Source organism: Aulostomus chinensis, chromosome 15 (assembly GCF_037954235.1).
Source record: "Aulostomus chinensis isolate RoL2024-O1b breed Wild chromosome 15, RoL_Achi_v1.0, whole genome shotgun sequence".
Lineage (NCBI taxonomy): Eukaryota > Metazoa > Chordata > Actinopteri > Syngnathiformes > Aulostomidae > Aulostomus > Aulostomus chinensis.
In genome coordinates, this window is record NC_141334.1 from 10,297,133 (window position 1) to 10,314,403 (window position 17,271).

The 17,271-nt window shown below is 41.3% G+C and overlaps 1 protein-coding gene across 2 annotated transcripts in view; it reads right to left on the reverse strand.

The window, feature by feature from the left end:
* The window catches only part of ubl3a (ubiquitin-like 3a), a 36,476-nt gene that overhangs the window by 3,350 nt on the left and 15,855 nt on the right, over positions 1-17,271 (reverse strand). Inside the window, exons 2-3 of one of the 2 annotated variants that reach the window (XM_086226941.1) lie at positions 5,081-5,189; positions 1,453-1,539 (exon numbers count right to left, since the gene is read on the reverse strand). In XM_086226941.1, coding sequence (XP_086083067.1) covers positions 1,453-1,539; positions 5,081-5,189 — 196 coding nt within the window. The other variant, XM_086226940.1, reaches the window with a different exon arrangement.

Genomic DNA, 17,271 nt, shown 5'->3' on the forward strand with positions numbered 1-17,271 from the left:
TAGATGCACGTCTATTATGCTACACTGAAAAGGGTTATGCTGCCGCATCATAAGTACAAAAGAGAAGAAAAACTACAACTACTATTGAGCTCCTTCATTAAATCATAATGAAGTGTGTCAAAGCACACGATTGAAAGGACAGTAAAGTAATCATCTACTGCAGGCGAGGAGAAAGATCACTAATTTTAGACAGGCAAAGGTGGCTGCTCCTAAAAGTTTCTTCACTCAGACTTCTTCACTTATAATTGCAACAAGAGTAGAGTTGCAACAGCGTGAGATTCTCAAAGTCTGACAACTGCAGCAGAAATGTCACAGTATGCACTACTTACTTTAAGGAAGTGAACGTGTTTGTTGGTTGAACAAATGCTTTTTCATACTGCTGTCCTGACAAACGTGAGACTTAAAAGTTACACTCTTTACAGCTAATGTGACAAAAACAACAACAACAACAACAACAACAAAAGAGAAATAATGAAGCAGCTACAGTGAATAATGAGAGCAAATGACCATTGAGGTATAGTGCATAGTTTGGTAAATACACAACTACATCAGGGCAGGTCACGATTTACCAAGCGGAACCAAAGTTTAGATCAAACCAATGGAAAGATGTTGATTTGAACAACAGAGGCGTTCTCGTTCCAAAGTAACAATCCTCTGTAGCATGACAGAATATATTAGTATTTGAAGATGATCCTTTGCATCCAAAAATGCACAAAACTTTGCTTGATTCTAACAATGCTGACACATTAAATTTAGTTTGGCTGTAATATGTGCTTCTGTGTTACTATACGTGATGTGCGTGTGTGCGTCTTTGCATTTCCAAACCACTGGGAGTTTTGGCTGAGGGCTCTAAGAGGATTCGGTGTCACAGGCAAACATGTTAAACCAAAGATAAGGGAATTATCAGATGGATGGCAGTAATTGGATGAGTGTAAATGGGTCAGGGAATACCATAACCCCCCCCCAACACACACGCACACGCACACACACACACAAAACCACTGAAGTCCAATCAAAATTGGGTTAAGTGGAGTACAGAGTCTAAAAGGCAGCAGAAGGGAAGTGGACTGCCTCAAAGAAGACATCCTTTCTCTCATCTCTCATGGCATTAATTTTCTCACCCCCCCCCCCCCCCCACTTCTCGCGCTCTTCTTTGTGCTGCTTGAGGTCTACTCCAACGCCAGTCCTGCCCCTTTCCTGACCGCTCTCTTTCCTCTCTTTTTCTGTATTTCCTCTCTCTGTCAAAGCAGGCTTGTCCCGAGCACTGAGGTACCTCTGTTCTGCTGCTCAGGAAAAAGATGAGAACAGCAAAGAACTTTCCAGCGACACACTGCTGTGATTCTGTTTGCATGTCTATGAGCACACGCCTCTCTCTCTCTCTCTCTCTCTCCCTCTGTTTTTTCAAAGGTGTACTTTCTCTTGTGCATGTGAGTGAGTTTTCTGTTTTTTCACCTCCTAGTGTTACGTTGCCGTGTAGAAAACGTCCCTGGTAGATCAGCCGCAGGATGTTGGGGCTGCTGACCTGCTCTTCCTCCCAGTCTGAGAGAGAAAAAAAAGACATGAAAAGAGAGCATTAAAGACTTTTGTGTCTATGTTTCGATCACTCCTTTTATCTCAATTTATGTTAATTAAATTCTCTCCTGTAAAGTCACCGTCAGAACTGCAGAATCCGTCCACAGTTACGCACATTTTTATTGCTTTGAATTAGAGCTGCAACAATTATTCCATGAGATGTCAACTATGAAATTAATCAGTTTTGACAATTGATTTTTGATGTGACACATTTTTAGAGAAAAAAGGCTGCAATTCTTTAATTCAGGCTTCCTTAATGTGAATATTTTCTGGTTTCTGTAGAAACAGATGTCAGTAAACTGAGTATCTTTGGTTTGCAGTTCAACTTTTAATGACAAAAGTAAATTTCTAATTGATCATATCTAATGAGTGCTCCTGGAGTCTAAATTAGGAATTCTGAAGAGATGAAGGAATAGTTGTGAATGAAGTTCACCAAAGCAAATATGATGAAAAGCTGAGAATTCTTCCCTACTACCCAGTTGAGCTTCACTCTCCCCTATACAGTGAAGGAGTCATCCCATGGTGGGGGAAAAAAATCCCCATCAACAACCACACTGGAGATATTTTAAAACGTTTAAGGCCTTTATTTTAGATAATTATGTGGAGTGTGTCATATGTGGCCTTTGTGGGATGCACAACAGAATGTGAGAAAGACTAAAAAGCAAGAGAAGAACATGAGGTGTGGCCTGAAAAGAGCCAAAGACAAAAGTGAAGGCATTAAAGGAGAGGAAAGAACGGAGGAAACTGCACAGCAGCAGCAGCAGCAGAGTCTGGCCACCAGATGTTTGTCTCCAGCTATGCAGAGGGTGTTGGTGCTGCCTGAGGGCTTCCTCCGGGTCTCACAGGGTTCACACTCACCGTCTGGCAGGAACACAGGGGACAGGATGACTGACCCCAAATGCAAGCTACTCTTGCAGCAAAGTTCATCATCTGATCATTCATGCACTTCTCATCTGAAACCTTCTTTTAATTGTTGTTCAGGGTATTTAACATCAACAGCATCGTGGGAAAAAGCTACAGTCGAGTCAGATTTAAGGTGGTGTTGGGTTAGCGGTAGAACATGATTTCTAACATGGATGCAGCGGTCGTCAGGAGGGAGTGGGCGCGTTACAGAGAGGAGGTGGCTGTTCTGTGATCCCACATTCCTGTATGCAGTGATAATCAGGAGGAGTGCACCAGAGATGTGCACTCTGCTCTACCTGTAAGTAATTAGCGGCAGGCATGAATGTGATCTCACCTCTCTGCTCCTCAGCTAGACAAAATACTGCCAACTAGTGTGACATCATCTGTAGCTGGTTGTTTACACACAAAACAGAGCTTGAAACATGCACTTACACAAACAAACCTGAGAGAGAGAGAGAGAGAGAGAGAGAGAGAGAGAGAGAGAGAGAGAGTGAGTGAGTGAGTGAGTGAGTGAGTGAGTGAGTGAGTGAATGAGTGAGTGAGTGAGTGAGTGAGTGAGTGAGTGAGTGAGTGTGTGTGTGTGTGTGTACTTACACTTAGCTGTATGCGCAGATGGTGCAAGAGTAAAGTAATCAAGGTGAAGGCAAGACTTGATAATGATTTTTTTTTGGGGGGGGGGGGGGGGCGCTCTCCATAGTTCACCTCTCATAGTATCAAACGCTGATATATCCACGAATATTCATCTTGGTATTTGTGGTAGACCAAGCCCTAATATTTCTATAAGCACCATTCAAGTTGAGAAGCAACCAGTTGAAACTTCAATCTAACCCCACTCCCGATCTATGAGGGCAGGATCCGGCTTTCTGAGGCTTTGACTCAGTCCAGTCCATCAGGGCCCCACAGCACTGCAACACCGAAATTCTGGAACATTTGTGTCACATTTCCACATTACCAACTGTGAATACACTCAATCCTAATGTCAACTACATTAATTACCAAGTAGTACTTGAATTTGTTTTAATGTAGTTTTGTGTGTGAGGAGGAGGCTACATGGGAATGAACAAACACCACCAGAAGTCTCTTCCCAATTTCAAAACCAGGTCTCTAGATCACTGCAGTTCCGTCTCCTGCAGCTTAATATTGAACTCCACTAATGAACAGATGTGGCCTTGAAATTCGCCTATGACATGACCAGAGTAGTACTGCTAAAAGCGATATCCTGCCAGTGGGTCAAGACCTACCACTTGATCTGGGACAGCTCTCAGATCCAAGTCATTTCAACAAACTCCATCAGCTTTTTTAGATATGAGGCTAAAACACACCACCACCTCTGTGGCGATGGCGACTATCACTCTGGAAAGGTTTCAGGGTCTGAGCTTCATTACTGAGGCTGATGGTATCAATAACAACACTGGTTACTGATAGCAGCCACAGGTCTCGAGTGTGGGAAGTAAAATTAGCATGTTAATCCGATCCCATCCAAACACTAAAACCCCGAGGAAGATATCAAATCAGTCACATCAGTTTCCCGATTTGGAGGTTCATCTGGAGGCAGCAGCCGTCGTCACCATCTCTCCTGTATGTCGAATATACTCGTTCCTGGGGACACGAGTATATTCCTCACCATGCTGGTGATGGAGTGACCCATGACCCCTCTACCCTCATGTTCAGCTGTACATGAGTTTGTCACACTAATGTATCTCTGCACATATTAAACACTGACATTTTCTGTAAAAATGACAATTGTTAGAAGTATTTAAAATCTATTATCATTCAACTAATCATATCCAATTACTAACTGTACAATAATCTGTTAGTGTAAGTCAAGTTGCTGAAAAGTCATATTGTGATTATTGTATACAATATTGTAATGTAATGCACAAATTATATTAAGTTCATTTTTTGATTATCAAGAAAAATGCAAAAATTATTGATAATTTTGAAATGTGTGTTTCTCAACGCAAACTTAAAAAGTCAAATCAGCATAACAAGAATATAAAAACAAACATTTGCGTAGTTCTATTTTTCAAAATGACAATGTTTTATTTCATTACAGAAATAGACCTTTGACCATCAAAATGTTTCAGGTCATCCTTGACTCCCAGTGGGTGTTTGAACCAGTTATTGTGCTAACCAGTGTGGGACGTACGGACAAAAATGAAGCCATTTCTGCAACATTTGTCTTGTACTATTCAAAATACTAATTACGTTATTCTTTTTTTGTGTGTGGTTTCAGTAATGCTGAAGAGATCTTTGTGGTTATTGTGGGCCAGCGGTATCGGCTCTGGAACCAGCCACGCCAGCTGAATGGCTCCATAGAGCAGCAGAGCGGGTGGACTTGTATTTCTATGGGTTCATCACAGTATTACAACACATTTCACACTGGACTATGACATTGAGTTTTAAAGTCACTTGATGGTTTGTTACTTTTCTCTGGGCTGTTCAAACAGTGTGACAATGAATTTGTAGCGCCCAGCAACAGACCTGTGAGATGCAGTAAGTGTGAATTTACAGAGGGAAAAGTGTCTGAGTGCTGGAAGTACAGCACACAGATGTAACTGGAGGCCATTAACAATCACTGAGGTGTCCCAATGCAGCTACTCACCCATTGGCCAGTTGTCATAAACATGTTTGGCGATGTCTGCTGCGGAGTCGTTGGGAGAAAAAAAGAATTCTTTCGTCTTGCCGCTGACTAAAATGAGCCGCAGGTTTATCTGCAACAGACAAAAACATCAGAAGAATGTTAGTATGTCTAATGGACACATCTCATACAAACAAGTATGGAACATTAAACAGTCAAATCAGCAAACACGGCGGTTCAAGTTCCGCAGTTTAATCAGAAACAGGGGGAAGAGAACTGGAGAAGCCTCAGGAGTGTCCTCCTGCACCATCAACTCCCATCTGTCTCCCCAACTTCCTCCTCACATGTCTCTCATCATCCCGGCTCTCTCCCTCTTGCTCTCCCTCTGTCTGTCTTTAGTTTCCACTTCTGTCACCTATACTGACACTCACATGCCAGTTGTCTTTGCTTTGCCTCGTTCCTTGGAGGGCAGAGGAAACCATGTGTGCACTTGTTTGAACATTCTACTTTATTATCTAACGTTTCGCATGGGACTTGAGACACAACCTGTTTTTCTCCGTATACACTCAGAAGACCTTAAGCAGTATGCATTGTTTTTATTTTTGGCTTCATTTCCTGGGCATGAGTATTCATCTCTCCCAGCTTGCAGAACAATTTAAGTTGCTTTCTTATTCATAAATGAGAGAATCATTCAATTGCATATTTGCTTCCTGTTCTATAACTGCCAACAAAACATGAAGGATTAGTTGTTAAATTAAAGGCTGTTGGGAACTGCGAATAACCCTGAAGAACAGGAAGGGTTGAGTCTCTAGGTTACAGAGATTTGCCTCAGGACACTTCATGTTTCTAGTTGATTCTTTAAAAGATCACAGGAATAAACTTGAAATGTTGAGGCTTATAAAAACCTACCGACATGAGATAACTCAGAATTACTTATTATTTCCGGTAGCGTGCCCACACACACGCACACACACACAAACACACACACACCTTTTGTCTTAAAACAGAGAATTTGAGCTCAGGAGACAGAAAACAAAACAAAAATAAATCACATCAATGATTTAACAAAGATGCTGGAGGTAAATGATCTTTGTGGAAGTGAGTTGCAGCTCTGTGTTGAAACATGATGAAATGGATTGTAAAATAATTATTCTCACAACACACCGCACTTTTTCCACACGTAAATATCTCTTCACAGTCCAACAACTAGACATTCAATAGGTGCAATAACTAAGAAAAGAAATATATTTCAATGAAGGTATTGGTTTTAGTTAACAGGCTCCACTGCAGCATTCATTATTTTATCAAACTAGGCTACAAACTGCACTGCTGATGTCATAAAGAAGGTCATTCTGGTGTCCAAACCATATAAGTTTACACCCTATTGTACAGTACTGCTGCAACATGGAGTCTTTAAATGTCTATTTGTATATCAGAGTGCTGCTCTTTTGGACTTTTGACTTGCTATATTATTTTCTCTTGCATTGCTTTATGGTCCTAAAGCAAACAGTTGTCCATGTAGCACAGACTGCAGAGTACAATTTACTGTTACAGTTTCTAGCAATAATATTATTGATACACTTAACCTTTTAGTCAGGGGTCCGAGTTGTTGCTTTGGCGATCAGCATCATTACTGAGTCTACATTTATCTAGCATTATGTGTGTTTAACAGCACGCCTTCAAGAGCACAAGCAGGGTGTGTGTTTGTGTGCGTGTGTGTGTGTATGTGTACATTTGCTTACTGTATGTGTGTGTCTGGCATGCAGTCAGTGCCTGGCGCTCATGTCACAAGCACGTGTTTGTCATTGTTCCTAGTGAGTTCCCATGTGCCGAGCGTCTGTTAGCCCCCTGCGCCACCCCCAACCCAACTCAACCTGCTGAGTGACACACATCCTACACACAGAGCCAGTTACAGTGATGTAACCCAGCTAACACCAGTGGATTGAAACAGAGATCTCTGTAAGCATGTTATCAAATCAGCTTATAGGTTTAAGCATGAAGGAGACCCACAGACACACACACACACACACACACACACACACAATTACATACACAAAACCTCACATCAACATACGGTGGTAAGCACGTGAAAAGTCCTATTTGACTGCAACGCTGACCTCACAAACCTACAGCTCACGGGGAAAGCTGCTCCACAGAGATCAGATGGTAATTCAGAGATCCTGTTTTCGGTTTTTGTTTTATGGATATGAAAACTCACTGTATGCAAACAGATGCTGCAAAGTGCTGCTGCTTCCTGCTGCCTTTCACAAGGGACTGACAACACAGATGAGATACTGATCTTGAGGCAGGAATCTACAGAATGTTAGCGTCTAAATGGCTGTGACATCAGCGCCAGTCACATGTGTAGTGATGCAGCAGATGTTTGTAAACATACACCGTGTCAGAAAAATCACATTTATCGCCAAAATAATGACAACAGAAGCCACTTCGCACAATGGCGACTCCTTCCTGGTAGAACACCTGGTCGTTACCATGGAGTCACCATGGTGACAGCCAGTGGTGGGTGGCTTAACCTGATAACACCTACAAGACAGCATACCCCATCTCCCTACCCCCTGCCCATTTTCCACTGTGTCATATCATATTGTCTTCCATTCCTGGCAGCAATCTCCATCCCCTCCCTCGCTCTGTCCATTCACTCCGTCTATCTGGCACTCTGCTCCACAGAGTACAGTGAAGGAATGTACAAGGACAGAATAACAAGAAGCACCAAGCTAGTTTCAATTAAACATGGTAAATCCACTCTTATCACCCAGCACAACTTTCCATTTCTACATCTCCTCCTTTGCTTTCTCAACCGTTACAGGTCACTTCCTTCTCATGGCTATTCTCTCCATTTTCTGACAACAGATAAATCACAAAAACAGAAACATGCACAGGAAAGAAAGATAGTAAAAGCAGACATTTTCATAAAGGGTAAGAAATAGCCAGGCTAATTTGATTTGGCTTAATCAAAATGATGGGAATCATATGCTCCAGAATGACCTTCACAGTCACCAGATCTTCACCCTTCTGAACACGTACTGTTACTTAGCCGCCTCCAAAACAATACGGCAGAATAAACCTCCATCCAGTCAGTAGAGTCTCAGAGACCTGCTAGCTGCTAGTGGGGGAACATTCTACTTTAAGACTGAAGACCACGTGTGAGCACTTTGGGTTTACCAATTTGTCCTCTATCATGAACGCTTGTTTTCCTCTTTCTCTCTCCAGGGGGGGTCACGCTGCTCCCTGGGCTGTCTTTCGTACAAACACAGGTAATGATGTTTCAGTGGCAGCTTGGGAAAAGTGTATTCAATTACAATATATTCTCTGGGACAAATACAACATTTTCAGGTGTGGTGGTGCTGTTCTTCAAGGATTCATGCATAAACATAAAAACATAGTACTTGCACACTTCTGCAGGCAGCAGTAGCTTACTCATGCATACTAACAACCTGTCCAAGCCTATAACCAGTCCCACACAGGGCTCATGATGTCACTGGTTTGCAGAGCTTTCAGAGAACTGGGAGATGCTGAGTATTTCTCTTTTACCAGTCATCATTTTCAAAATGCTGAAACATCCTGGTGCAGCAGCTTCTATTCAGAGCTATGTAAAAAAAAAAAAAAAAAAAAAGACTACTTCTTCATGTAACTCCTGCTCATCAAGCCTGCACTGTCGACCAGCAACTCAAACACACTCTGAATTACAATAATATAACCCAGCAGCCAAGTAGTGCCGGTCGTGGTGTAAACATGTGAAGTAAGCAAAGTCTCCTGGCTAAACACTGTTTGCGCCCGGTGAAGGGCAGGAAATTCAATGCCATCTATAATTATTCCTCCCTGAATACCACTCTCAAATCTTTCTCAAGGCAACTGTTTGTGTGTGTGTGTGTACAAGTGTGTGTGTGTTTATAAGTGCATTAAAGAGTATTGCTGCTTTTTAGACCCTTTGCAGCAGTCAACAAATTATAGAGTGGAAAGTCTTCCTGTGGGAATATATTAGAGCAGCCTCATATGTAGTCTACCCAGAAAGGTTAGCCACTGCTGTCAGCATGGATTCCTGCCTATATGAATGAACTGAAGAGAGGAGGTGGGTGATTAGCGAGGAGGCCCTGGTTTGGTTTACAGCAAGCCAGCTGGGTTCAGCAGCCGGCACTCTTTGATTTGTACAATAAATCTAGAGAAAATGGAACTCTGCGTGTATACTGTAAATTTCTTGATAGTTTGGGTGAAAGCACTTTACTATCTCACTCTGCTTTGTGCCACACAGTAAGCCAGATGGATGGACTTGATGAGATTTGATAAATAATATCCGGGGGGAAAAAATTATGCTCAGATGAAAAAGAAAAAGCCTGAAACATTCATCTTTTCTGTAAATTAGTCAAAATTGCTTACAGTACAACTGGAGGTAGAGAATTAAAAACTGTGAAAATCCTTGTATAAAAATGCCCCTCTAAACAGATCTAAACTTCATTAGCAAATCCACATATTTAGTTAATTTTTCCATTGGCCATGTGATAATCTGCCACCCAGTTTTGTGAAAATTGGTGTTTTTGCATAAACCCTCTAACAGCCTGATAAACGTTGCCTTGGCAGAGGTAATAAAGCAGCTTTCCGAGCTTTTAGTGATGTGACTCACAGAAAGAGTTGTTATAATAATTAGCCCTCATTAGCACACAACGTTTATCGAGGAAAGACGGTGGTTTTTAAATTAAAACAGGGCATTCTAAGAATTCACTGCCGGCTGAATAAATTGGGCTCACTTCTTCAGATGTGACGGTAGCGAGTGAGCTCACAAAACATGAGCAAACGGTCTCATTGAGATACAATACAATCTATGGAGTGTATTTCTTTGTACGCACGGCGCGAGAGGTTACATAGCAGCTGCTGCCTGTGATTGGAGTAACAGGGCCAGAGGCTCAGACTTCTCAGTGTCTATGAGTGCTTGTGCATTTGTGTGTTTAGGTGTTCCATATTCACAGTCGTCAACAGAGAATTACTTTTCTCTACTTACTGTACGCAATGAGTTGAAGGTAATTCCTCAACTTTGATATGTTGGTTACAGATATTTTCTTTTCTTTAATTGTGGTGGCTTGATTTTAGGACAGAACAAATAAGTGAATGGAGGAAGAGATGAAAGGAGAAAATGAAACAGAATTCAATTGAACTTAAATGACAAACACTAAGAGCTGAGGACACCAGACTGGGTGCAGAAAGCAACATTGGGCTCCTAAAGTGAAACGACTTACTACTTCATGAGCAGAAGAACATGTTACTGAGCAGTAACTTTACAACTTCCCCAAAGTAAAGATGAGCAATTTGCATGTAGACTGTGTGTTATATTCAGGAGTTGTCAAGTGGATAGTGAACCCCAGCAGGTACCAACAGGTGCTGTCAGGACAGAGTCTGCTACTTGCACTAATGTGATACAGCACATGGAATTAAGCAAGCACGCCAACTCACAGCGTCACACTCCATCAGCTCCAGCCAGACAGAGATGTGCTATGATGTGCCCTGATATTGTCCCTGATGCGTTGTCCCATTCCTTGTGTGTGTGTGCGCGCGCACGCACGTTAGAATCGAGCTGATCTTGCCTAGAGTCTAGCTCTGCCGGTTGCCGTGACAACACTTCCTGTAACTAAGGGGTGAGTTAGTTTATGTGTTCTTTTTCTTTTTATTACCGCTCCAACGTGCCCCAAATTGTGACGTGCCGTCATCTAATCACACGGGCTGGTCATTAGTATGATTGCAGGCATTTTCAGTGTCAATCCAATCACAGTAATTTAGCACCAGCAGACAAGACATAAGCATAACACTTTCAAAGACGAGTATTTTATAATGTCAGACTGAAATATGTATTTTCTCCTGACGTCCTTGGAGACTCAAAGCTTGAGGATGTCAAGGTGTCTCATCTGGTGAATTGAATGGAAAAGAACTGCTGTCCTTATTTTATATTAGCCAAATTTCTATTAATTCTGCTTCTTGAAACACCAGCAATGATCCGACAACCACTTGCGCCATCCTCTTCTTATCTTTTTGAGAAAGCATGGAGTGATTCAAATTTGTAATTTTCATTTCTAAAAATCAGATTAAAAATACTCATCAAAAGCATCACAGACTGTACTTTTGTTGTTAAACATATCTCTCAAACAGTCACGTTCTAGTTGATTCTTCCTATAAATGGTGTTGGGGGGGGGGGGGGTTGAACAGTTTCACAGACCATGAACAGCCCTGAAAGAGTTTGAGGCCGTGTGACCTTCCTTTTATCTCTACAGTGTCCATGTTTCTACATAAAAGAGCAGGCTGCTCGGTGGACATAAAAGATTTGCCTTCTTCCTGTTGGACTCTATTAATGATTAAAGACAGGTTTCACTGTAAGAGAGACTGAAGGAGCCAACGCCACAGACCTTTAGCTGATTCACTTCCTGCAGTGAAGGCAGCTAATGGCTACTTTACAGTTAGTGCTGTTAAAGTAGAGTTTCTTTACTTCACCATACATCCCAGTTTGAGACCAACTCTGCAATGTGTGATAACCAAGAGTGACTGACTCATCTAGCATGCGTCATCATCATTATTATGAGGTTCAATGGGCTTCATACTTAAAGTTTTTAACGACTTTAGCAGGAATGTAATTACTTACTCCTCTCAAAAAGTAAATATCACATTAAGCACAACTGAAGGGCTCAAATTTGGTTTCATGTGAGGTGCATGTGTTATAGTTGTAAAAAAGTAATTTCACCGTTGTATTTCAGTTTTTGCCTCTGTTGCCACCAACTTCAGAGTCATTTCACCATATTAATATGATCCATGTTTTCAACATATCTTCTGCTACAACCCGTTTGTGTTTTGGTGCTGTCGCTCTCTTTGCATAGCAGGCAACCATGTTGGATAATTTTTTTTGACCATGTCTTGTTATCGTTTCCAACACTGGTCATCATGGACCAACGTGGTGCAGGAGATACCACCTGCAGCGGAAACTACCACAGAGGCAGGCTTCGGTACTTAAGCCTGTCTGTCCGTGGTCAGGTCGTCACCACGACAGTGTCTCCCCTTTTAACTTTACTACCGTGTAGCTGACATTAAAGTGAGGGCTGATTGGACGTTTGAGTCTGGAGTATTCATCTCAGCATGTGAAGACAACGGGGTCCTCATGGACAGGACTGGAAACAGTAGTTATGCTGCAATGCTAATGTGAACCTCATTATCTGATGGCAGCGGTTTAAGTCCCGCCTCCACCATGATGCCTTCACTGCTGTCACTCATTAGTTTCATTACTTAATTGCTCCGTCAAACCTTATATCTGCCCTCACCATTCAGGCTTTTATACTGTCATTCAGCGTGTGCTATCCTTTGATATGCTGACGTCCTCATCACGTCTGGATTTCACTCTGTTCCTTATTTGCATCCGTCTCCCTCTGTCACAAACATGATCAGCTACCTGCAACTCTGCCCTCTCCTGCACTTCCTCCTTCACATTTACAAGCAGATAACCCTTTAATCCATCAGCTGCCTCTCCTCTCTCCAGAAACATTCATTCTGTCACTTTTTTCCCTCTAAAACCCAACCTCACTCAACTTCCTCTCACACACGTGTGTACACACATGCATATATGCCCAGGGCTGTGTTCCTCCTCTCTCCTGACAGATGCCAGGTAGATGCCTTTGATCAGACACTCTACCTTTCCTTCCTCTCTGTGATCAGAGCCGTCATGAGAAGTTGACGCAGGTATACCTCACATCGCTGCCTCCTGCCTCTCTCTGACTGTCTGTCTCTCTTCTTCTCACTTCAAATTGACTGTTCGACACCCCTGGGCCAAATAAATTAACATGCTAAATATGAGCAAGGCCAAAAGTGAACTCAGCTAATACCAGTGCCCACTGGCAATGCACACACTGATGGGACAAAGTGTGTGGAAGCCAAGGGATCAAAGGTATCTTTATGCAACATTACTGGGTGACTTTACAAAGCATGAATGGTGTGCAAGGAGCTGGTAGAGCCAACAAAAGGCTGCAATGTTAGCTCGCTCACATTGCAGCCATTCGGCCTCAAAGACGAGCAAATCATGCCAGCAACATAACAACCACTTGACACACAATGGCTTTCAATAATCATGTTATTTTCAGGATTTGTGCAGCTTTTTTCAGGGTAAAATTCTTGTAAAGCTTGTTTAAGGGACTTGAAAATAATGTTCTCAAAGCCTTGATCATGACAAATAAACAGTCACCTATGTAAAATCAAAACTCTTCATTCAAAAAGTTACCTGTAGTCGAGTTTCCCACTCATATGTTTTACAAATTTTAAGAAAAATCAGCAAGAGAATGTAAATGTTGCATTGGCGTTACGCAAATATAAGGAACTGGTCTGTCACGACTTCTCAGAATCTGAATGAATGTTCATCTGTTTCTCAAGGATGAGTTTAAGTTACTGCTTTTATTCACTTCAGATATTTCTTTGAACAGACACTTTTTTGCATCTCTTCATGTCCTTGCAAGTGTTTTTTTTTTAATTATACATAACACAAGTTGAATGTTTAGTACATCCTAACGTATTTGCAAAATACCTTCCCATCTTCTCCAATTTTCATTCTGAAGAAAAAGGCAGAAACCACCTGAAGTGAGTGGAACCAATTTAGGGGGTGGATCTGCTTAAATGAGTGGAAAAACTACTTTGGCCTTAGAAGAGGCTGGCACTCAACAGACTTCCTTTGCTTTTCGTTTGTGAATTTTGATAACGTCAGCAAAAAGACAGACTGTAATGGGGGAGATAAATGCACAGAGTTACTTCATAGGCAGCAAACAGAATAATAATGACATGTCAGTATGACAGCTGCAACCGTAGTCTTTGAATATGCACACGTTTGTGTGTGTGTGTGTGTGTGTGTGTGTGTGTGTGTGTGTGTGTGTGTGTGTGTGTGTTTCACAGGGTTAAAATCAGCTTCAGGAACAAGGAGAAAGTGTTGAATGATTATAGCTGTTGAGGAGGCAGTTTGCTTAGCATAACAACAAATGATATCTCCATCAGTTTGTAACTGTTGGTAGTTGTATGCCTTTGTACTTGGAAGAGTTGTTGAGGCCGTTTCTGCTTTAACAGTCTTTAGGCTACGATAAACTTAATAGCTGCAGTCTGTCACCTCTTATTTGCATTTATGACAATGGAATCAGTTTGATTGCACGACCTGAAAGAGAATAAGGGCCAAAATGACATAATTTAACATGAAACAGATGGATTTCTCAAACAGTATCAGTGGCTCAACCAACACACAAACTAAATCTCCAACTGACTGTGGAGAACAGAATGTTAATTGTTATAAATGTTTGTAGGGGTAAATTAATTTACCCCAATTATGGATTTAAAGTCTGAGGTCAGTGGTGGGAGACTAATGGAGCCAGCAGACAAAGAGGACAGACTTGGATGGATGACTGAAGGCATGAACATCTGATTAATTTTACTGCACTGACATTTGAGGTCATTTCCCACATTACACCATCTTCATGCTTTTGTAACTGCTCTAGGACAGAAGAGTGAATGAATATCTATACACGATTACATCTGAATTTATATTATTACTATTACTAATATGATTGTTCAGTGTGTTTGCTACTCAACCTTGCAGTGACAACATATGACACATAACCTCGTGATAGAATGAGGTTTTCACAGTAATTGTCTCTGAATCTTTTTTAAAGGAGGTATGTGTAAAAAGGCGGGCAGTTGGTTAATGGTACAATATGTCTGAAAAGACTTGAAGTATCCACAAGTGTGAGGATACAATTCAGCATTTAAAAAAAAAACACACATACATATACATCCGTGCTGCCAGGTATCATTACTAAAGAACTGCCACGTTCTGACCATAATAAATTTAATTTCCTTTGACTTATTAGCTTCCTGCTCCAAGAACTCATGGGACATACATGAATTGGCCTGTTCTTGGAAACCAGTGTAACACCGACTGTCAGACAGATTACGACCAGAGTCTGTCAGCACCTTTGCAGCAGTTTTTCCATATGATGAACATCTGTGCTGTATGTACAGAGGCAGCACAGAGAGTCAGGACTTGTTATAAATGAACAGAATAAATGAGAGAAAGTGGAAGCATGTGAGAGAGAGGACGCCAAGGGACAGCAGTTTTACTTTTGACACTGGTTGATAATCGTCTATTTACAAAACTTATTTTAAGGCAGTTCTGCATCCCTGAGTGCAGCCCACCATTCCTGTCCTCTCAGTCCTGCTAGTGGCTTGCCACCATGCATTGTTAGCACACTCGCGCTGTGATGCATGTGGCTTGTGGAATTCCTAAAAATAAGTTGTCATCTCAGTGTTTTTTGTTAACAGCTGCAGGTGATCACTGTTAGCATGTCTCCCCGAGTGACATGTTTACGACAAAAACCTGTTTGAACTTGCGGCATCTTTTGTTCAGCGAATAAAAGAAAATTGTAGCCTGCGCTTTCCCACTGCAGACTAAAGCCACGTGTTAGTGGGGGTTTTATCTGTTGTGAAAGGGATATTGGTGTTCTAGAGACGTTTCTGTCTGGTCTGCAAGCATCTGTTACAGTTTAAGACTGAAGACAACTCCATCGCTTCATCATTTACCTCAGCAGGGCGAGGCTCCCTTCTCCTAATCTCCAGTGCATAGTTTGGGAGGGTGAGACATGACAACAGAATTGCAGCGAGGAAGAAGTCAGATGACAACACCAAATAAAAAACAAAGTCATTAAGCAAACTGAAACTGTTGTAATAAGCCACAAAAAGAGAGATGTAACATACAGGAGAGAAAAAGAGGGGTGCTCTGCAGCCCTGTGTCAGACACAACCAACAGGTGCTGATACTGTACAGATGCCTTGATAGTGATGACAAGATCTGAAGCTATAGAAGGAAAGAGGAAACACTGATGTTTCTGGAGGCAAGCCCAAGAGACCCAAAGAGAAATTGAAAATGTGTGAGAGAGAACAGAGAGAGCATGAAGGTGAACAGAAAATACACTCAGTTCTTTACGCTGTCCATAAATTCTTATGGTGTCAAATCATCGAATAAATTCATACACATTTGCACACACAGGTACACACAAACATTTGCAAGCCCACTCAAAATGCCCACTGGTGGGGGTTGCTCAGACTCTGCATTTGAGGCTGTGGGCCAGGACATGAAATTGCTCTTGTATGCTTCAATCGATTCTCCTCTCATCGCTCTGTCAGCGTCTAGACTGAGTGTCCTTCTCTCCCAGAGAAACAAGGCAGCAGATGAGACACTGAATGAAACCTCCTTCTACGTTTTAGGAAACGAGCAGTCGAGCTAAAGGAAGCAACATAATGAGGATTGTTTCTAGTGTACCAAAGAGTCAGAACTTTTACTCAGACTGGGGAATTAGCACTCACCTCCTTCTCAACAGAGGTGGTTTTAATTATCATGTCACAGGGATTTAAGTATCATGTCTGTTTTCTGCTATGTCTGCTACTATACAGTGAATTAGGGTTTTACTAGTTTAAAATATTAAAAATATCATAAATTCAATATTGATATTCTGCAAGGCTGGTCACTGTTATTTTGCTCAGTAGCCTGGAGGCTGTATCAGCTACCAAAGGGGACACCATAGGACACTGGGTAATACATGGGATTCAACTTACGTAACAGGAAGCACAAAATATCTGAAAAGACAAATACACTCAAACATTTTGGGTTGTTGGTTGCTTTTCTCCTGTGTACTAAACTTTAAAATGTAGAATTGGTCCATCTCTAAGTTTGACCTTGTTTGTTTCCATGGATGAAACAAAGAGAGCTTAAATTAGACTCTTTTAGTTAACAAGCAGAAATAAATTGGAAAATGTATTTTAAAAAAACCAAGACAAATGACCTATAAAACACTCAATATGTTTTCAAGTTAAAGGCCCACAAACCCTCCAAAAGATATCAAGGTTAAAAACATCTTTGTTGTTACAGACACCTGATAAAAATATGAACATTTAAAACCACAAGCTCATGAGCTATATATTAATTTCTTCTTCTTGCTTTACACTTTATTTATTAGTAAAACTAATAGTAGTTCTATTAAGTACAGTACTAGCAACTTCTTTGTGTTTCAAAGGAAACATAAATACACATGATATTTTCAAGAACTGAAAGCTGTAGAATCTCAATAAGTTGTTTGCTGTCTATTGATAAATAACAGCGATGTGCATTTTTCAGTTCTATTTTCCTCAAATGGACAGATTTTGCTA